This window comes from Electrona antarctica (assembly GCF_951216825.1).
Source record: "Electrona antarctica genome assembly, chromosome: 8".
NCBI lineage: Eukaryota > Metazoa > Chordata > Actinopteri > Myctophiformes > Myctophidae > Electrona > Electrona antarctica.
The window spans coordinates 17,032,472-17,055,800 of record NC_136789.1 but is presented as its reverse complement, the minus strand read 5'-3'; the positions used below and the strand labels follow the sequence as shown (position 1 = coordinate 17,055,800).

The following is a 23,329-nucleotide window of genomic DNA, read 5'->3' as shown; positions in this document are numbered from 1 at the left end:
ACCATAGCTAGTGCCACCCTATAGCATACCTATTCTGGAAATGTCATATAGGTGAACATTCACCAAAAATAGGCCAACATTTGCAGAACATTTGCAGCCAGAAAATAGCAGATCTTCGAGCTTCTGTTATCAAGAGTTGTGTGATAACGGAAATATTTGAAATTCAAACTTTGCCAAATATAGGGATGCCATGGTTGATGTGGTTAAAACTAGTCGAGGTTTGAAAGGATTTTGTCAAATGCAAATACACATGATAATCTGCTTATCCAATCCTCTCTCTTAGAGTCAAAACTATTTGTCAGTGAAAATAAATCTGTGTAGCTATTTAGTGCAATTGGTGACAGAAATGAATTCAATTTCAAAATGAAAACAAGCTGGATCAAAGATTTGGAGTGAAAAGATTTGATAAGGGATTAGTTTGACTCTGAGCTTATCAAATCAGAATCATTTGCCTACTCAAAACCCAGACCCTAGGTATTAGAGAAACTCCCTGTTTAACATACGCTACACCAGATACAGCAACAGTCTTGCTTAAGCAAACAATTCTTAACACATAATATTTACCCTGTCACAGTCACATTGAATAAAGTAAACTTTGTCCTGATTTGTCTATCTGCAAAATGCAGTTTATATAATGTTGTGGCCTTATGAGGTAAGGTTCCAATATTCATTTCAGTGACTATGGGGTGAAGAAATCTCTAATAACCTGTGCTCCTGTTCACTTATACATTTGAATTAAGAGATTCAAGAGCAGCTGCAGGCACCCACGCCACGTGACACACATACAGCAAATCAATCATAGTCATAAGTCTTGGCTTATTAGCTCACTTGTGGAGAAAGAGAGAGAGAGAGAGAGAGAGAGAGAGAGAGAGAGAGAGAGAGAGAGAGAGAGATAGAGACAGAGACAGAGACAGAGAGTAGAGAGAGAGAGAGAGAGAGAGAGAGAGGAGAGAGGAGAGAGGAGTAGAGAGAGAGAGAGAGAGAGAGAGAGAGAGAGAGAGAGAGAGAGAGAGAGAGAGAGAGAGAGAGAGAGAGAGAGAGGAGAGAGTAGAGAGAGAGAGAGAGAGAGAGAGAGAGAGAGATGTTATTGAGCTAACCCCCATCACTCATGTCACATACACTCCTGCATGATAACCTAGCACAGAAAATAATTTGGGGCTGATCAAATAAGCCTTTTAATCACACGGTGTGCAGAAGAAATGGACCATGTTTCAAAACCAATACCTGTGGTGCCGTTAGAGGCTACCGCTGGCTTCCATAGCTACAGCCACTCTAATGGTATATTCATGAATTCTATCTCAGGAGAAGAATGGAATTTTAAATATTGATGTGTGAAAATGCATTCATTTAATAGTACAAGCTTTTATACTGCATGTGAATGTGTAGAGCCTTTCACATGTATGTACTATTGTGTCGTATAAGGAAACGACACAATAGATTAACGTTGTATGATATAGGGCTAAAGGCTACACATATCGAGCTAACACAATGCTTTGAAAATATATTGAGTTTTATACAGGCACACAAACATTGGGCTTTGTTATAATTAGCAGATTATAGCATTGGGTATCAGCCAAATCAACCAAGGAATTTATAATTTATTATGGTGTCATATTGAGTGCTATTTTGCTAGAACTTTTTCAAATGCTTAGATATGTTTGGGTCCAGCACACCTCTTCAACTATTAGGACATGCTTGGTGTTTTATGGCAGACAAATCTCTTCTGTCGACGTCCCTCCCTATAATCCACGTTTTTGAATGAATTCAAAACAATTTCAGTAATTTCACGAAGATAATAAAACAAAAAACTAAGAAATTCCATAAATTACAAAACTAATGTTTAAGAAGTAGCAAAAATAACAGATTTTCAAGCTTGTAGATCGGGCAAACGTCTTAATTTCTCTTTTGGGTCTGGAGCTAAACATTTGGGAACCATAAGGCCTCGTTTCTGTCTGTCTCCCTCACAGGACAATCAGCTGGAGTTAACCAGTGCCATAAGCCCTCGTGTCTCTCTGTCTCCCTCACAGGACAATCAGCTGGAGTTAACCAGCGCCATAAGCCCTCGTGTCTCTCTGTCTCCCTCACAGGACAATCAGCTGGAGTTCCTGGAGGACGACCTGTTCATCGACCTGCTCAACCTCAGCCACCTCTTCCTGCACGGCAACCGCCTGTGGAGCCTGCGCCAGAACACCTTCCGCGGCCTGGGCGTGCTCGACCGCCTCCTCCTCCACCAGAACCGCATCCAGTGGGTGGACCGGCAGGCCTTCCACGACCTGCGGCGCCTCACCACCCTCTACCTGTTCAACAACTCGCTGACCGAGCTGTCCGGCAGCGGCCTCACCCTGCTGCCCGCCCTGGAGTACCTGCGGCTCAACGACAACCCCTGGGAGTGCGACTGCAAGGCCCTGTCGCTGTGGGACTGGCTGCGCAGGTTGGTTTGATTCATTGATTGATTGAGTGATTGATTGAGTGATTGAAAACTTAATGAAGAGTTTTGCAGAATAAGTGCAGGAAAGTATAGGCCTATATGGTCTGCTAAGAGGATTAAAAACCCAAGAAAGCACTGAGGCTTGGGGTCCGCCATTTTTAATTAATCAGAACATTTAATGGCAAATATACAGTAATATGCAAAAAAAAGAATAGAAATAAAAATATAAACGGTTAGACATCGAAATAAATAACAATAAGTACGGTAAAGCTTTTTACTGGGACCAGTTTCGAATTGCAGCCGGTTTTGAAGGAGAGTAGGGATTCACATTCCTTTACGACTGTTGGCAGGGCGTATCACATTTTGGTGGCATTGGAGCGAAATTCATTTAAAGACCTAGTTAAAAATACGTTGTTCACACTTTTAGAGCATATCCGTGGTCATCATATGGGCATACCTAACAATAGATGCCAAAACAATTGGACATTTTCTATTTTTGTGTTTACCTTTATATCAAAAGTCCCTAAAAAGCCAATTTCAAATACTTCCTGTGAATGAAAACATGCTGCGTGATGACATACATCTACTCTTATGAATATAAATTAATCTTGATTTCATTCACCTGTTTGATTCCCATAGCTGCACGTTCATGGCTTGGCTGGCCGTCTCTCCAACTCCCTTGTAAACAAACAGTAGTGCTGCTACACACGGGTGCAATGATTGAGATTCTAACGTCCCATAGCCTGAAGGGATGGGCCGCTCTGGTTGTTTCATTAACATACAGGCTTCCGTTTCAGAAATAAAATGACTTTAACCCTTCGTTTGAGCCAAATCTCGGTTGAACGTGATTTGTGGAACTCCCTCTGGTGTGATTGTGGACGCCGGACGGCGTTTTAGTTTTATTTATTCGCACAATAAAAACAGTAGTACAAAAAGGTAACAGCGTTGACGTTGTGGTGGCCAAGTAGTTTGACAGATATACACACGTATGTGTCTTTGTGTTTAAGGTTCCGGGGCTCCACCTCCTCGCTGACGTGTGTGTCTTTGTGTTTAAGGTTCCGGGGCTCCACCTCCTCGCTGACGTGTGTGTCTTTGTGTTTAAGGTTCCGGGGCTCCACCTCCTCGCTGACGTGTGTGTCTTTGTGTTTAAGGTTCCGGGGCTCCACCTCCTCGCTGACGTGTGTGTCTTTGTGTTTAAGGTTCCGGGGCTCCACCTCCTCGCTGACGTGTGTGTCTTTGTGTTTAAGGTTCCGGGGCTCCACCTCCTCGCTGGCATGTGTGCTGCCGCCGGAGCTGGCCGGCAAGGACCTGAAAGGCCTGCGGAAGGAGCAGCTGCCCAGCTGCCTGCCGGGGGAGAGCCAGAGGCCGGAGGTCGCCAAGGAGGAGGAGCCGGGAGAGTCGCTGAACCACCTGAACCGCCACCGCGGCCGCCACAACCACCACCAGCGGCCGTACCTTCCCCACGGGGACCAGTACAGCCTGCTGCTGCCCACCCCATCTCCCCTGCCCCGGCCCACCGTTAAGGGAGGACGCCGGAACTGCACGCGCCGCGGCCGCAAGGGGAACAAGGGCGAGCAGAACGAGGTGCAGCTCGCCGGAGACAAAGACTACAGCGCCTCCACCGCGGACGGGGACAAATACGACCTGTCGGCGGCGCCTCGGAGGAAGAACAAGTGCATCCCGAGGACTTCCGTCGGCCCGCCCAGCGGGGTGCAGAGGGCCAGTGACGTGGCGGCGCCCCAACCAGCGTGTTCACTACTCTGTTTCCCATTGGCCGCGCTGCTGACGCTGGCCTCTCTGATCCCATGCTGAAACCTGTTTACCGCTGTTGATACAACCTATTGATTCACTCTCCTGACCAACCGCGCTCTGGCTCTCAATGAGGCATTTGTTCATAAATGTGTGTGTGTGTGTGTGTGTGTGTGTGTGTGTGTGTGTGTGTGTGTGTGTGTGTGTGTGTGTGTGTGTGTGTGTGTGTGTGTGTGTGTGTGTGTGTGTGTGTGTGTGTGTGTGTGCGCGCGCGCGCACGTGTTTGTATAGTACACATAAAGACCATTATCGATCGGTCTACTGTTATTCCTGTGGATTTCAAGTGCAGGGATAATATTTAGGAGTCGCGACAGTCAGGGAAAACCAATTCAGCCCCATTGCTCCTTTGATGATGTCACAAAAGGGAAACAACAGGAAGTCATTACACTCGTCTCTCATCCCATAGCCACGACTGTCTCGAGGTTGGCATCGATCGTCTCGGAGAATTTATGCACTCGTGAAAAGACCTAAACAATAAAGGGGAAATAGAAAGCCACAACATCGCCCGTTCGGTATACAACGTCAATGAATCATTCCACGTGGCAGGGACAACAACAGACAATAAAGATGAAAACAGCACAATCTGCCCTCCCACTCTCCACGTCGGGCCCTGCCACACAGAGCAGGACTCTATACGTATACGTGTGCATCTTGCGCTATCCGTCATTCACGTGGACGCGACAACATGAGCATCTGTAATGTGTCCACCATTCAGTCCACGGCGCCATAAAACCTAGTGACCAAAAAAAGAAAAGAAAAGCACACAGAAAGCCCCTCTGCAGTAAGAACATACATAATATCAACCATGTTATGACCTCGCACAACTTGAGACCACACTGTAGCATGGCTGCAGCCCTTACACTGTAACATTGAGTGTTAACTCTGTGAGTACATATATCACCATATGGACCCGTGAAGGCTTCCATTTGGTGACCTTTGCCCTCTCTCAGAGTTACAAATGCATACACTTTCACGGATGATTTGACTATGTTGTTTGTGGTCCGTCGGTGTAGCGGTATAGCCTTCTTATAAATGCCAATACATCAAAATAACATCAAGAGCAGAGGCAGGCGGTCGGGAGCAAAAGTTGCTTGGTTATGCTAAAAGCATGCCGTTTCGGTCCAGGGGAGGCAGATGAAGGTCAGCTCATCAATAGAACTGATGAAGGCCACAGCGGACCCAAACATCATGCTTTTAGCACAACAAAGCATCTCTTGCTACGACCATTGAGTGGTGTGGCGCGCCTCTCCTTCCCTAAGCCCTGGCTTTTATTTACTGCTGCGCCTCATCTCAGAGCTGCTCGAGCATGATGTTTCCCCGTCAGATTCATATATCAAAACAGCCCCGGTGTGATAATTGTCCCGTTTCTCTTTGGTCTCATTCCATGTCCATCTGAAAGTCTTTGATAACCGATCCGTCGTAGTGAACGAGAGACTGAGTGAGTGACTGAGGACTGAGTGACTGAGTTGTTGTGTTTGCATGAGCATAATGCCGTTGGGAGTGTGTTTTCAGAGACCACCGAAGCCATGGCGGCAGATGTTGTGGGATAGACATAGATGAGTGAGAGTGCCGGAGATTGCCCAGAGGTCAAAGAAGAGGTACTTTAGAGGTACTTTAGAAGAGTGTTTCATTCACACTGCAGACCTCACTGGTTTTGCTGACCTGAGGTCTCAACCTATACCTGCACATTCAAGCCTGACCCGTTTGGCTCAGCTGAGCTGAAACTGCTTAAAAAAAGAAAGAAAAAGCCAACTTCTCAAAACTGTTATGCACTTTTCTCTGTAACGTTCCTGGGAAACAGGCGGAGTGATGGAGTGAAGTGAAGAGCCGTCTTCTTCGTTTGCATTGAGCAAGACTAAAATCTCACACAGTAGAACTCCATCAAAAGCACCAGATTTTTAATAGAACCGCTTCTGAGGCCATCGTCTGCACAGTGGTCAGACATACAGAGACGTGGTACTGACGACCGTCACCACGACAGCTGTCCGGCTGCGCTTGACTCACAAACGAAAGGACAGCAAAAGGACTTTCTAAAAAAGCAGCCATATCAAAAACAAGGCAAATGGACTGACAAACTGCCACAGATGTTTCCATTTTGTCCCCTTCCGGGTGGAATTGGGAGTTTTCTGAAAAAAAGGAAAAAAAAGAAAACTTGACTCGAGGATGAGCAAGACTGACCAGACAGTGTAACACTACCGCTGCTACTGAAAGTTCTAGAATGCCTGCCCGAGCTTCTAGACTGATCTTCTACACAAGACCATGAAATTACAGGGACAGTGGGGACTGAGGGTCATGGCAGCCCCAATCACATCCTCCTATTGTATACCATATCATTGACCTTCACAGCGTACCTGTTCCCCCAGTAGGCCGGGCCTCGCAAACCCAGAGCAGAGCCTACTAGTCTACACTGACTCTACCACAGACACCGCTTACAGGCTTCAGCTTTTGAGCCGATCTCAAAACATTTTTCCACTGACATCATCATCAAGTCCTCGGTGGCTGAAGGTGAATCAGATAATATTATACATCCACACACGGGTCATACTGGCAAAGCTACAGTACAGTACGACTGACTTGCCAGTGATGAGGACGCTACGCGTTTCCTAAAGAAATGGAGGCCTCCCCATCATTTCGCTAACATTTTGACAATGGGAGGCAGCCTCCTGTGTAGGCTAAAGCATGTCAACATTGCTAACACTTGGAAAATTACAAATTAAATGTTCCGATTAGCTCTGCTGGTGAGCAAAATATTTTTTGTGTGTGTGGTTGGAACATGGAACCTACAGTACATTATGGACATGTGAAGAGGGATCGTGCTCCGATTGTGCGTACATGTTTTAACACTAAGCCCAGGCCTGTCTCTCTCTCTGTCTCTCTGACTCTCTCTCTGACCCTCTGTCTCTCGCTCTCTCTCTGACTGTCTCTCTCTCTCTCTGACTGTCTCTCTGACTGACTGACTGACTGACTCTCTCTTTCTCTCTCTCTCTCTCTCTCTCTCTCTCTCTCTCTCTCTCTCTCTCTCTATCTACATTAGAGCAGGAGGGGATGAATGAAAGCCTGTCATTGGTGTCTTTTCTCCTGACATGTAGGCTTAGAGACCCTAATTACTGGTAACCTTTGTCTGTGCTGCTGTGAACCCAGAGGTGATGATGTAAAATTGACTTTTGTGTCCGTTTTGTTCCTGTGAGGGTGATTTCGTTCCGTTTTCATTTTTTTTGTAACGAAAAAGAAAAACAGAAAAAAATAAAATTAAACAGCACTCTTTGCTGAAGCCTCGTCGTGGAGAGCCGGGGCTGCACCATATTATTGTTTTTTTCTATAAATATTTCTATTTTTGGTTCTTTCTTTCCCTGCTGTTCTGTCTTTTCTTTGTTTAGCTGACTCATTCCAGATAAATGCTGCACTGTTCTGTCCCCATTTGCCCCAATCCCTTTCTCCTTCCTTTTCCACTATCCTGCTATTCACATTTGTTTCTCTAACTTCCTCCCTCCCTCATCTTGTTCTCTTTTCTTCCCTCCTTACCACCCTACTTCCTTTGTCCCACCTTTCGTCCTTAGGCCCTAACTGTCTCCTTCCCCCCCACCCTTCTCTCTCTCTCTCTCTCTCTCTCTCTCTCTCTCTCTCTATCCACATCTCTGTCTCAGCTCTCCTGGCTCTGTCTTTCGTGGTCTCTCCATCTGCCTCTCTTTCTTTGTGGAGCCCAAATGTTTTGTATGTGGTTATCAAACAATGCCAGACTCAAAAAGCTGTTTATAAATAACATTAAACGGAAAAGTGTCCTGAAATGGCTGACGTGGATAGTTTTCCTTTGTTAATGTGCGTGCGAGCACGTGTGTATGCGTGTGTATGTGTGCGTGTTTGCACGCGCAGCGCGCGCGTGTGTGTGCATGTCTGTGCGACTCTCTCTGTGTGTGGCTAGATAGAGTACCAAAATGAGTCCTGGTGCAGAATGATAAGGTGATGAAAAGGAGAGAAGAAAAGCAAAGTGTTTAAGAAGCAGACGCAGACATATTCCGATGGAAGGCAACACGACCACATTGATAGGCCTCGTGTGTCTCCTGGACACCTGCCCTACTTCCACTCAGACACGCCACATTCTCGCGTGAAATACTGTATATGCATCCGAGATGGCACGTGTACACACACACGCACACTTTGTATTACTATGCTTGTGAGTGTATGGAAATATTAGGACGGTCATTTTACCATTTTGTTGTGAGTTGTACTGTGCTTAGCTGCATGCCAAAAATAGCAGATCTACAAGGTCACAACACATCGCAGCGCATAACTAACCCAATTTGGGTTAGAGTTAATTGTAACAGTAATCCCCAAAGTATTTTTAAAACAGCAACCATTTATCTTGTGAGGACCAGGGATATTGCCTATTTCTCAAATGCGCACACACACACACACACACACACACACACACACACACACACACACACACACACACACAAACCTGTACAACTGTATTCATTTAGCACGGGGGAGGTTTCTCTTGTCAGGTCAAGGTGAGGTCAAGCCAAGCATCTGAGAATCCTCTACTTTGAATGCATGAATGCATGTGAGTATTTCTACATGCACTGTGAATGGTAAATGGTGCATTTATTGTGCATTACATTCACCCATTCACACACACATTCATACACTGATGGCGGCGGCACATCAGGAGCAATTTGGGGTTCAGTGTCTTGCTCAAGGACACTTTGACACTAACTCTGGGGGAGCCCGGGTTCAAACTGGCAACCTTGCGGTTACCATCCAGCCACTCTACCCCTGAGCCACCGCCGCCGCTGTAGCCTTCTACTTGCATGTCAGTATCATGTGAGTATTATGATCAGTAGGTCAGTATCATGTCAGTATTATGGTCAGTCAGTATAATGTCAGTATCATGGTCAGTATCATGTCAGTATCATGTCAGTATCAAGTTCAGAATCATGTCAGTATCAAGGTCAGTATCAAGGTCAGTATCATGGTCAGTATCATGTCAGTATCATGGTCATTATCATGCCAGTATCATATCATGTCAGTATCATGTCAGTATCAAGGTCAGCATCATGTCAGTATCATACCAGTATCATATCATGTAAGTATCATGCTACTTCAGTTAGAAATCATGAAACATTGCAGCTTTACAGTTTTTCACGATTGTTAACACACGTTTTTCAAAAAATAACGGCTTTCTCAAAACTGCACACACAAAACTGAAAACCTTACACACAAAATGCTAAACCCTGACTCCTTTGCAAGATGACTCTGCCATCAAATCTCGTAACTGTTCCCAAAATGGAACTCGTGTTTTCATTTGGTACACACTACCAAGCATTCACATTTCACAACACAATGAAGTGCAAAATTGGAAACACAATCATATAAATGGAACACACATGAATGACAATGACTCTGGAGAATGAGCCATTTCTCCTTTTGTAAAATGACTCTGTGTAGCCTTACTTTTTCATAGTCAAACACAAATATGCAGCCAAAAAAAGCTTTATTTATTTATTTATTTATTACATTACTGTAAACCGGCCTGCTCAAACCTGAAAACTGCTCAAAAGGGCCCCTATCTACCCTTCCCAAAAAATACTGTAATTTATAGGAATCATGCCCCCGGTTCATGTCTGGCCAGATTGCCTCATCCACATCACAGGCAATGTTCTCCCTGTCCAAGCAGCGTAAGAAGAAACACCTTGAGTTGTGCATAAAGCCCTTACAGGCGACTCACATCGCCACAAGCCTCCTCCATGGCCTTGAGCAGTGTGACCCGGCTCTGTGGGTTCCGTTCATATACCTTCTACCTCCAAGCTGAAAAGAACTCCTCAATAGGATTCAGGAAAGGAGAAAAATGTGGAAGGTATAGAACGGAAAAATGTGGGTGGTCCAGGAACTACTCACACACAAGCTCACATTGTCCCAGATAACGTAGTGGATTCACTGTGGGTCATCTACTGTATGTGGTCAGGTGTTACCAACACATTGCTCACCAGACCTGCCTGAATGTTGAATTGAATAGTTATGTGTTGAATTGAATAGTTGTGTGTTGTAGGTTGATGCTTTGTGTGTGTGCAACAACTGAACATTGTGTGTAGTGTCTGGACAACAAGGTGATGTGTAATTGACATCAGAGTGTAAAGAAGGAAAGTCAGAGTCTAATGCGATTAGGTAGGCCTACATGAAGTGAAGGTTGTGCAAATTGTGCCAATTTGTTATTGGAAAGCTGTAACACCCTACAGTAGGCTACATGAGTGATGACTCACCATAGCCTCTATAAGAACAGCTACAGTTTATAATGTATAAACATCTTTAAATTTGCACACTTTAAACTAAAAGACAACAAAACCGGAAAAACGGAGGAGGGGGTATAATTTGGCACTACATGCCTAGAAACACTCCTGAGAGAGCGAGCGAGAGAGATAGAGCAAGAGAGAGAGAGTGGAACCAAGAACTGTCCATCACAACCCACCCATGGTGAACGACCCCGGGCTGTGTATGCTTGCTGAATGTAGGTTCCCTTTTATCTGTATGGGAAAATCTGTGGGAATGGTGTCTCAGATGTGTTTTACATTATGTGTATCTGTGTATTCATGTATATTTATGTTGTAGCAGGTGTGTGTGTGTGTGTGTGTGTGTGTGTGTGTGTGTGTGTGTGTGTGTGTGTGTGTGTGTGTGTGTGTGTGTGTGTGTGTGTGTGTGTGTGTGTGTGTGTGTGTGTGTGTGTGTTATTGTCACACCAGAGATCTGGCCTGATCCAGCGACTGTAGGTCAGCTAGCTTGCCTCTCCAAGGCAACATTGTATCTATTTGGAGAAACATAGTGTACTAGAGAGGCACCAGGGACAATACAAACAAATAGTTCCCTACAGATACAGTACAGATACAGTAAACACATAACACATTACAATGTTGCCAGGTAAAAAGTTCATTCAATCACTGACATCCAAAAGACACTGCCTCCAGCCCTTGCGTTCTGGATTGAAAAGATAATGGAATAAATTAATATACTGTATTCCAGGCAGAGGGTGCACAACCAGTGTACAGGCCTTTGGAAAAGAAAGCATATAACATTTCCCGCCATGTAAATCATTGTGTCCATTACTTTTCTGCAAGATATAAACCACCAAACCGGAACCAGTATTACCCAAAATAATTCCCTGCATCATAATTTTAGGGCCTATACCTAATAAAACCTGCAAAGTAGTTTAGGTTATAGGAATAGTTTGTTTGGTATATCCATCTTCAATTCCAACTAGTAGCGACTGGCGAGACTAAAGTCGATTCAGCATTTAAATGGGGATTGGGGGAACCAAAACAAAGTAGTGCCGAAACCACTGGAACCACTGTGTTTTTTTCTGTTTTGCATATCCGAGGCCTTAAGATCGGATCAAACGGGCCATTTTGGAACGCAGACCAGGCTTTCCTCCGAGGTAGAAAGTCTGATGATGATGCGAGGTTAGAATTATATAACTGTACGTATATGACCTGTGAAGTGTGAAGACACAGGAGATACAAGGTACAGCGTGCCGTGCGTGGCACTTGAAAGGCTGCATGCTGTTCATATTGGCACTGAGGGTGCAGTGGGGGGGCTGCTGTGACAAAGAGAAGTCCTCAAAATAGAGCTGCGATGCATCCGTTTGGATGTCTTCTGTGACGGTGTAGTTCTCCTCTGAATCCCAGCTAGCACAGCAGAGTGCCATGAAATATGAATATGTCTGTTGCCAAAATAGAAGGCATTAAATATGAAACAATTTCATTCAAATTAGGATTCAGACACCAAGGGGGAGTAGATGATGATTACCGGGTGGGCAACGAAAGAAAGAAAGAAAGAAAGAAAGAAAGAAAGAAAGAAAGAAAGAAAGAAAGAAAGAAAGAAGATGGTGTGTGTTGTCTTAAAATGCAAAAAAATTTGAAGGAAGGAGAGAAGGAGGGAGGGAGGGAGGGAGGGAGGGAGGGAGGGAGGAATAAGGGAAGATAGGAAGTAGGAAAGACTCCAGAGTCCAGAAGACGAACAAAGATGAAGGGAGGAAGACCTTTTTAGGAAGGAGAGTGAAGCATAGACAGAGAGACAGTCAGACAGCGTGTGGACGCAGTCAGTCAGCAGGATGAAACAGAGGAACAGCTCATCCACTGATTCACTCCCTAAGCTGGGGATCTGAAATAGCCGCCTGTGAATATTTATACATACATGCCTGTGTTCCATTCCAAAGGCAAAGAGGCCATGAAGGCAGGCAAAATTGATTTCTCTCAGCGAATCCCCAAAGACTTGAGACTCGGCAAAAGAACAGCATGAGTTGAGCTATATGGGAAAAAATGAAACGAGAGGGTGGAAAGATTCCACAATTAGAAAACTATGAGAAAGGGGCGAACAATTAAGAGCAGGTTTTAACAACTTTAACCATTATTTTAATGCTTTGGCTACCAGTATTTAAAAATAGCAGATCTACAAGCTCATAGTGTCACGTTGTGCCGCGCTATGAGCCGGTAGATCTGCTATTTTTGAAAAATCGTGAACATTTGTGCAAATCTCTCTCTCTCTCTCTCTCTCTCTCTCTCTCTCTCTCTCTCTCTCTCTCTCAAATACGTTAATAATTTTGGGGATCGTTGACATGAAAAAGTTTGAGCAGCACATATCAACATACGTTTTTCAGAAAACTGTTAGGCCTCAGGTCTTAGTGGGTTCATTTGAAAATGTGGCAACACGTGGCGAGTGTAACTTGGTCAGGCAGGCAATAGGCTCCGTGCTAGTGTGCATTACTGTAGCATAGGCTCTACCATCTACCGGTTTCCTGTTCTGATTCACTTTCTCACACACACTGTAGATTAGTTGGATTGGCTCTGCAGCAGAGCCAATCACCTGGAAACACTCATTAAGGTGTCATGTATTTCCAGTTCAAATCTGTTGCTGGGCCAATCAAACAAAGCTATGCCAATCAAACAAAGCTATGGTGAAATGAACCGGATCAGGAAGTTACTGTACCAGAGTGGTGTAGTCTAGGAGAGTGGTGTCATTGAGGGGGAAGAAACCGGCGCTCGAGTGCTGTTCATGCAGCCCTGGAATGTGACAAGCTGGAGTTTTAAATACATTGTTTTCAACGAGGGCGGCACAATTTTAGCCATGTGTGCAACATGACAACTGTTTTAAAGTACTGTACAGTGACAACTACCAGCTCAGTGGCCTTGTGGTTAGAGTGTCCGCCTTGAAACTGGCAGGTCAGAGTTCGATCCCCGGCTGGTCATACCAAAGACTATAAAAATGGGACCCAATGACTCCGTGCTAGGCACTCGGCATCACGGGCATGGATTGGGGGTAAGTCCTTGCGATATACTAGCGTCATGTCCAGGGGGTGTACTTGTACTCACGCTACAGAAACAGGAGATAGGCTCCTGCCCTATATGGGCCTCACAGTGACAACTAAAGTCTCTGTAATGTTTATGTTGTAGTATTACCAAAACACGATTTAAAATAAATAAATAAAATAATAATTAAAGCTGGGCTTTTTTCCTGAGTCCAGTGCATTCTGTCAATTTACAGTCCAGGACTTTGTCACTCTTCGCCAATAGAAGTCCTATGTAGAAGAGCCGCCATTGGACTGGCCCCATGAAGTGAACGGAGTTGTCGTAACTCTGTCATCTAAATGCCGCTGTACTGTACTATACTCTATGCTGCATTTTTGCTGTTGCCCACTATTTGTGTTGACTTGTGTGTTGATGTGTTGTCTTATATAACTGACTTGTCTGTGATTAATCTCGTCTTTTGTGTCATGCCTTATAAATATTGTAATCTCAATTGGAATGAGACAGGGTAGTATACTGCTTCCTTATGGAAACTCCTGAAATTAATTAAGACAATAAAGCAATAGAATGGCCTATTTCTCGGCAAAGATGATGATCATGAAACTATGTTTTTTTTAATTGAGTGGGAGAAATAGAGATAGTTTGTAGACAAGTCAGTTCTTTTAGCACAAGCTTTTTTTTTTTATCCCATAGCTTGGAGGAAGGATTGCTCTAGTTCTTAGTTTGTTGTGCTGCCAAGTTACCAAGGATAGACTACATCACACATAGCCTGGAGAGATAACAACTGGCTCTTTCATTGTTGGGCAAACCGGGGACAAACTACAGGACATGTCCTAGCCTGAAGGGATCTTTGCGCCTGTGTTTGACTAGGTTGTTGTTAGGCCGACTGGCAGACCAAAGACCTGTGTTTGACTAGGTTGTTGTTAGGCCGACTGGCAGACCAAAGGTGACTAGGTTGTTGTTAGGCCGACTGGCAGACCAAAGGTGACTAGGTTGTTGTTAGGCCGACTGGCAGACCAAAGCTGTGTTTGACTAGGTTGTTGTTAGGCCGACTGGCAGACCAAAGCTGACTAGGTTGTTGTTAGGCCGACTGGCAGACCAAAGGTGTGTTTGACTAGGTTGTTGTTAGGCCGACTGGCAGACCAAAGGTGACTAGGTTGTTGTTAGGCCGACTGGCAGACCAAAGCTGACTAGGTTGTTGTTAGGCCGACTGGCAGACCAAAGCTGTAACTGTGTTTGACTAGGTTGTTGTTAGGCCGACTGGCAGACCAAAGCTGTGTTTGACTAGGTTGTTGTTAGGCCGACTGGCAGACCAAAGCTGTAACTGTGTTTGACTAGGTTGTTGTTAGGCCGACTGGCAGACCAAAGCTGTGTTTGACTAGGTTGTTGTTAGGCCGACTGGCAGACCAAAGCTGACTAGGTTGTTGTTAGGCCGACTGGCAGACCAAAGCTGTGTTTGACTAGGTTGTTGTTAGGCCGACTGGCAGACCAAAGCTGTGTTTGACTAGGTTGTTGTTAGGCCGACTGGCAGACCAAAGACCTGTGTTTGACTAGGTTGTTGTTAGGCCGACTGGCAGACCAAAGCTGTGTTTGACTAGGTTGTTGTTAGGCCGACTGGCAGACCAAAGCTGTAACTGTGTTTGACTAGGTTGTTGTTAGGCCGACTGGCAGACCAAAGCTGTAACTGTGTTTGACTAGGTTGTTGTTAGGCCGACTGGCAGACCAAAGCTGTAACTGTGTTTGACTAGGTTGTTGTTAGGCCGACTGGCAGACCAAAGCTGTAACTGTGTTTGACTAGGTTGTTGTTAGGCCGACTGGCAGACCAAAGCTGTGTTTGACTAGGTTGTTGTTAGGCCGACTGGCAGACCAAAGCTGTGTTTGACTAGGTTGTTGTTAGGCCGACTGGCAGACCAAAGCTGTGTTTGACTAGGTTGTTGTTAGGCCGACTGGCAGACCAAAGCTGTAACTTTATCTCAATAGTCAGTGAATGACTCAGTCAGAGACGTTGACGTTCATATTGCTGGCCCATGTGGTCCAGTCAAAAAGCAAAACAGGAGATAAGGGGAGAGGAGATGCTACCAAACACATGGATCTCTAATAACCACGTTTCACTCTTTCATTTTTTTGGAATATAGTGGAAATATACAGTATCACACGAGACAGCAGATCACATGCCTTCAACCGGGGGTTTGATTTACAAAAAACTAAACAAAGGGGGAATATTAATTATATACGTTGTCATATGACAAATAGCAAAAACACACAGGCATGCACGCACGCAGGCGTGAACACACACACACACACACACACACACACACACACACACACACACACACACACACACACACACACACACACACACACACACACACACACACACACCCCTTCATTATTATGTTGAGCAATTATCAATAGATCCCATACCTTCCAGAAATTATGTAAACTATTATTAATTTTGTGAATGAGTTGTTCGAAGGAGGCTACAGTGGTCATCTCATCTCGCCATTCTCATCTCGCCATTCATGAGATACATTTTCTCCTTTGATTTCCAATGTCTTGGCTAACATACATTTTTGAGTGGTGCAACCATAGGGTGCAGCCACTCCAATGCCCAGCTTTGTCTGTCCCTGTGTCCCTGTGTCCCTATGTATGTATGTTTAGGGTACCAACAGGGGGCGCTGTTGCACCACTCACTTCAGACAGATCTGATTTTAATTAAATTGTAATATTGTGATTTAATCAAACACAAATATCAAACATATTCAGACAGGTCTGATTTGAATTAAATTGTAAGATTGTGATTTAATCAAACACAAATATTAAACATATCAGATTTTTTTTAAATTATCCCCACCACAATACATGCAGTGGTGGGAAAGATAGCCTGCTCACATTTTATACTTAAGTAAAAGTATCAATACTGGGCAGTGTAGAAATACTACAAGTCAGGAATTCAAAATTGACTTAAGTACAAAAGTATTGGTATAAAAATTTACAAAAAGTACAAAATTACCAAAAGTAGAAAGTACTCATTATGCAGAATGTCCCATTTCACAAGTTTTCAAATGTATACATCTTTGGAAAATAGCAGATCTACAAACTCACAATGCGTCCAATTGTGAGCTTGTAGAATTTCAAATGGCTGACATGTTTATAGGGCTGAAAATCTACAAAGTAACTAAAGTTTTCAAATAATTATAGTGAAGTAAAAGTACAATATTTGCCTTTGAGATGTAGTGGAGTAGAAGTAAAAGTACAGAAAATTGGAAATATTCCAGTAAAGTAAAAGAAATACCTCAGAATTGTACTTGAGTAAATGTGCTTAGTAAGTACTTTACACCACTGGATACATCACTCACAATAATTTCATTTTACACTCTCAAGAGATCTCATTCTGATAAGGAAGCAGGTTAAACCAGCCTGAATGGCGTCCAATAAAGGCACGCAGCCAAGAAACCAAACGCCGATTCGAGAGAGATCGATTCATCCGTAACATTGAATTCAAATGCTCCCCAGTTTCATTTCTCTGGTTGTGTCGCTCACTCACCTCCGCTCACTCACTCACAATTGTTTGAATTACTGTACTTTTTCACAGTACTGTCTTAGCATACAGTCACCCAGAGCAGCGTAGGGTTTATACAAGATGCACTCCATATTAATCCATATAGGTTTCAGTGTGCTTTAATGTCAACTCTCGGTTTTAAAAGTTGTCTAAACAGGAAAATCTCCCTCCCCATTTTAAATTGTATACAGTGGTGGGAAGTAGAGGCCTACTCAAATACTGTATACTGAGTATTTACATTTATTGATATTTGTACTTCTATTCTACTACATCTCAGAGGTAAATATTGTACTTTTTACTCCACTACAAGTGTTTGACAGCTTTAGTTAATTTGTAGTTTTACATTATTATTATTACAAAACATCCATTAACCAATTAAACCCAATTTGTGAATGCATTGATTATTTAAAATGTTTTAAAAGCATGTACTTTTGCATACTTAAAAGTACAGTAACATGGTCAGTATCATGTCAGCATCATGGTCAGTATCCTGTGGTGAGTATCATGTTAGCATAATGGTCAGTATCATGGTCAGTATCATGTCAGTATCATGGTCAGTATCATGACAGTATTATGGTCAGTATCATGCCAGTATCGTGGTCAGTATCATGGTCAGTATCATGGTCAGTATCATGTCATTATCATGGTCAGTATCATGTTAGTATTATGGTCAGTATCATGTTAGTATTATGGTCAGTATCATGGTCAGTATCATGGTCAGTATCATGTCATTATCATGGTCAGTATCATGTCATTATCATGGTCAGTATCATGTCAGTATAATGGTCAGTATCATGTCAGTATCATGGTCAGTATCATGACAGTATTATGGTCAGTATCATGTTAGTATTATGGTCAGTATCATGGTCAGTATCATGTCATTATCATGGTCAGTATCATGTCATTATTATGGTCAGTATCATGTCATTATCATGGTCAGTATCATGTCAGTATAATGGTCAGTATCATGGTCAGTACCATGACAGTATCATGGTCAGTATCATGTTTAGTGTCATGTCAGTGTCGTGTCAGTATTTCAATGTCATGGTTAGTATCATGTTTAGTGTCATGTAAGTGTCGTGTCAGTATGTCAGTATCATGGTCAGTATCATGTCAGTATCGTATCAGTGACTTGCGCAAAAACACTTCACATTCAGGTAATGGGGAGATTGAACCAGCAGGAACCATCCAATTCCAACTCTACCAACCAGAGCCACTGTCGCCCACAGATAGAAGAGAGAGACTCTGGTCTGTTTCAACACACAGCCAGGAAAACTGTCATGTACTGTAGTCCCAGAGATAAGGGCATTAACAACGAGTATAGACTACCTCTGGCCATGTTGTCATTGTACCATATACTCCATGCTAATCTTAGTAAGGCAAGCCATGGCAAGGCAAGTTGATTTGTATGGTACATTTCATACACAAAGGCAAATCAAAGTGCTTTACATAAGGCATAAAAAGGCATTTAAATGCATAAAACGACATATAGAGAAACAAAGAATACAATAAATAAAATAAAAGAGTACCATAACCATTTCAACTGAGAAATGTGCAGTGCTCTTTTGAGGGCTACAGTTGGTATTACAGCACTGCTGCTGTCTTTTCAACTGCCTTTACATTCCATTTTGTGATTTATATGCTCTCTCTTTGGCATAAATTGCAGAAACCAAAAGAATCACAACACTCTGTGTTACTGCTACTGGCTGCAAGGTAAATACAAGCATTAAAGGAACTGCAACATTACCGTATTTGTTTTTATGACATTTCAAACAACCCAGACTGAACGTATTGAGCATTTTCCCAGATTTTATATAGAGTCCCAAATGCCATTTCTTTTATTTGATTTTATCGTTTTACCCTGCTGTCTCACTGTGATTCATTGTGATGTGTCTATGCTGTAGTCTTCCTGTGTTTTTATTGTTTTACTGTGGATTCTATGTTGTGTTTATGTTTGGAGCAGTGGAACAAACACATTCCATGTGGGATAATAAAGTTGATCTGAAGTCTGAAGTCTGATTCCTGTGCAACACACTTTCAGCTCAAATCCCCTCCCACTGTTATACCACTGAATCCTCCCCAGAGCAGAATAAAGACGTGGTTTTTTTCTTTTTCTTTTTTTGGGAGGAGGGGGTTAGTGAAAATAAAGTTAGGAACATCATTCTGCTTCATCCCTTGCTAGGCGTAGAATCTATTATTTCTGAGAGCTTAGTGTAATAATGGGTCTGCCTCGTTTGAACCCCTGTAGTCCAAGAGAAGACAACGTCTCACATAAAGTCCTCTCCTCTGCATGTCATCTAGCTGCTTCCTGAAAGTGTTCATTGGCGGAAGACGTACTTCTCATTGATTAACCACTGAATGACTAAACAAAACATTCAAAATGATTTTGGTTAAAGTGATTATTTATCAATAGCTCTTTTGCCCTTGGCAAATTTCATCCGAGTATACAAGTGGTTAAATTTGTCCTTACTTAAGCTGAACTCCTTATCAAACCTTCTTTGAGAAGGTAGTCTCAGATCAATTGATAATCGATGACAAAACTTAATTTTATTTTTATTTTATTTGTTGTATTACAAAGTTACTATCTTGACCTTGACCCTCTTTTCCAAGAGCTGCATGGAAAGGTTTTAATCGTATAAGTGCAGCAGGATTCAATACTGATTTTCATCTACCGACTGCTTAAAAGGTGAACAAGATATTAAAAAGAAACTAAAAGGCCTTGCAAACGGGGAGCGATAAAACGCGCCTATAGTTCATTTTCAATGAGACCTGCGTTTTTGCTCGGAGAAGTCGCGGTGCGACAACGCAAGCGTATTTACGTGAACGCGGTCCCGTGCATTTGTTGCGCACGTGCTCGTTACATGCACACGCCCCTCTTCAACAGACCTGGAGGAGACCTGTGTTGATCCAGGCAACAACGCCTGCGTTCCTCGCTTCACGCTTGCAAGGCCCTTAATGGTGAATAAAAAAATTACTTTCCCCCACATTTTGATGGGTCCAAATGATAGTTTTGTTTACATCGGCAAGCTGACGGCCACCAGTATCCATGTTGCCTCCCTTTTCGTTGGGTGCATTTTTCCCCTAAGAGAGGCAGACACCGTGTAACAATGGCGCAAACTGCACGAGTGCAGCCTTGTACTCTAGACATGACTCAGGGGAATAAGGAACCTTATGCCACAGAGGTGTTGTGATGTGGAGTGCAACGTCTAGTGGCTGAATGTCGTCTTGAAGCAGAATATCAAGAGTAGCCTATACGAGGAGGATGCATCCACTTTCACCACGCATGCTTCCACTAGGGCACATTATGTGAAAACACAATATTGTCTTCCATTTCCTCGCCAGCGATACAGCAGTCAGCTATATTTGCCCCATAAGCCCTAGAGATGGGAACAGCAGAGCCCGCCAACAGAGTGAGTGTGTGGCAGATATTGAATGCTGGATGTTCCCCGAATCGTCTGCCACTTCACAATAATAAATCTGACGTGGTTTTATTTGGCCCTGCCAGCTCCATAAAGCTGAATCATCCACATCTTGATGTCCTATTGTCTGTCTACAAAATGCCACCATGAACCCGCAGACAAAGCTATTGAAAACTTTATTTCGCTGGGCTTATTGTAGATTGCCGTTCTCTCCTCTCTCTCTTTACTTCTTTTGAAGGTCTGACATTGAGGTGCAAATAAAAGGCATGAAAAACCTCACACTGTACTTCCTTCTCCAGATCAGCATATCTGGCTCTCCTGCATGCTTTTAAACGCAATTACCTCTAGACATCAATAGGCATTTTTTTGTCCGTCCTGGAACTATTTATGAGGACTAGCAATTACCTGATTTAATGGAAGATGTGAGGGGTACAAGGTTAAATCTCCCAGACGGAGGAGTACCACACTACTTTCAAAGCATTATCATCAATAATGCTGAATCACGATACTGTATGTTAAACAGTCTTGGTCCAAATTAATTTACCGTACAATATTGCCTATACTTGCAGGAGACTTATGAAGAGTATTAAACCGTGGTTACTTTAGAATCTTTATAGATTCCCTCGTCTTGAAGGACGAGGAAAGTCTCAAGCACAATAAAGTCCCATGTCCCAGTTAAGTTCAAATCACAAGCCCCAGATTTCAATTATTGTCAAGTCTAAACGATATGAGCGGTTAGCCTGTGTTAACACAATGTTCACAATTAGCCCTATAGAGCTAAATATTGTTGCTGTCGGGCAGAAACCTCCATGTCCATAATCTAACTTGTTTCTCGTAAATTAACGCCCTTCTTGATCATTTATTTTAATGTATTGTAAAAGTTTTTAATTGTACTTTGACCCCAGGAAGAATAGTGTCTGCTGAGGCAGTGACTAATGGGGATCTAAAATAAAAAAACAAAAGTGTCACACAAATGCATCAAGTAGCAGATCCACAAGCTTGTTTTGACCTGCTACTTTTGAATCCAAATCCTGAAAAGTAACAGTTTTGGACAGGTTTTCCATCCGACAGAGACAAATTATGTTTCTCCTGCTTTTCTTTTTTTTTTATCTCAGTGAACACAAAACCTGACATCCCAACCTGACCATGCAGTTCACAGGACCAACAAGAGACCTATAGTCATGCAGTGCAGTGCAGTCCAGCATTTGCAAACTCAAGCCAGCTAGGGACTTTATAAGCTATTTGAGTGATGATGGGTCACATTATTATCCCCACGTGGCTGGAAACACGCTCCACTGGAGCACTTGATGCTGACACTGCCAACACTCCACACGGGAAAGTGAAGGAAGAGTCTTTTGTATTCAGTGCCCAGCACAATAGTCTGTGCTGTTCTTTAATGTAGTAGTAGGCTGACATGCAGTACTACCACCAGCTGCTTTCCTGGCTTTCCTTCCATATGATAAAAACGGCCATGTTCCTTCCACAGGCACTGCAGAATCTTGTTCAGAATGTCACTATCACACAAACTATCACACAAATAAGAGAAAGTAAATTTGACACTAAACTAAACTTTAGGCTTACAAAAAACGATTCATACTCCTATTTTACCGCTGTAGTGCCGAAATGATTTCGGCTCGTCAGAAATTTTCAGTAGCACCGAAGAGCCGACTTTAGGACGGTATAGCCGCCCCCCGAACCTCAAATTACGTCACATTGTAGGCTCTACAGAGCTGAACCGACTTTTATTCGGCTCTAAAATAGGAATCGCGCCTTAGTCACCTTAACTTTTTGGCCCTGATTTTGGTACAGCAAGAGATCTCAGTGTCTAAGGCCACAGGACAATTCAGATATGTAAAGTGGGACCAGTAGTAGTAGTGCATTATGTTGTAGGTGATTAAGAGACTATTAAAATCATTTCTGCAGTCAATGGGCAACCAATGGAGAGCCTTTAGCTCTGCATATATTATGACCTAGGTTGTGTATTGCTTATCCACATGAACCATTTTTCAATAGCTAAAGTATAACATAAAGCGTACTCAAGAAAGTATACTGACGAGCCGGCCAGATGTATGGAGAACCGGGATGACTGGAGGCGATGATGGAGGGCTCGTCTGAGGATGGCATAGAGCAGTGCGTCCAAACCTTGTAGCTTAAGGCCCGAAGGAGAAATTAGACGTTTGCATGGGACCCAAATTAGTGAAATTAGCAGATCTACAAGCTCACAATGCGCCGCTTCACACCATGTTGTGAACTTGTAGATCGGCTATTTTCACTAGGCCTACTTCTTAAAACACAATCCATGCCACCTGTTAAACAGAAACGCTGGCCAGGTGCCAGAGATATGGGACAAATGAAAGAATAAATAACCGTGGGCGCATCCATGTGCACATCACGTGCACGTCAGATTGTTTTTATTTTTTTAATAACGTAACTTTACGTCTTGGCACAGGGGGTACTGCTTAAAACAGGTTTTAAATTTCATGGAATTTCTTAGATTTACATTTATATTTTGAATTCATGAAAAAATTAGCTATTTTTGGGAATGATTTTAGATTTTTTTTTTAAATAATAATTGAAAACAAAAAATAGGAAGCCAAAAAATAAAGGGACCCATAAAAATGTGTCCGCGAACCACAACCCAGTGTTTGGGGAACAGTAATCTAGATTTTTTTTGTTTCATCACTGGTGTGTAATTTTAATTTAGTCATTACCAATTCCCTTTCATGTGTATAATCCCTGTCACTGCCAATGCCTGCTGTTTTGTGTGGGAAGGATTTGGACAACACACATGGAATGGCCAGCTGCTTCTTTTCACCTG

The 23,329-nt window shown here is 43.1% G+C and overlaps 1 protein-coding gene across 1 annotated transcript in view; it reads left to right on the top strand.

Moving 5' to 3' along the window:
• rtn4rl1a (reticulon 4 receptor-like 1a) overlaps positions 1-4,240 on the top strand; it is a gene marked incomplete at its 3' end in the record, with an annotated part of 116,146 nt that extends 111,906 nt beyond the window's left edge. The window contains exons 3-4 of the mRNA XM_079508049.1: positions 2,088-2,431; positions 3,676-4,240. Of these exons, the coding sequence (XP_079364175.1) occupies positions 2,088-2,431; positions 3,676-4,240 (909 nt within the window). The remainder of the gene's footprint in view (positions 1-2,087; positions 2,432-3,675) is intronic.
• Positions 4,241-23,329: the final 19,089 nt, after the last annotated feature.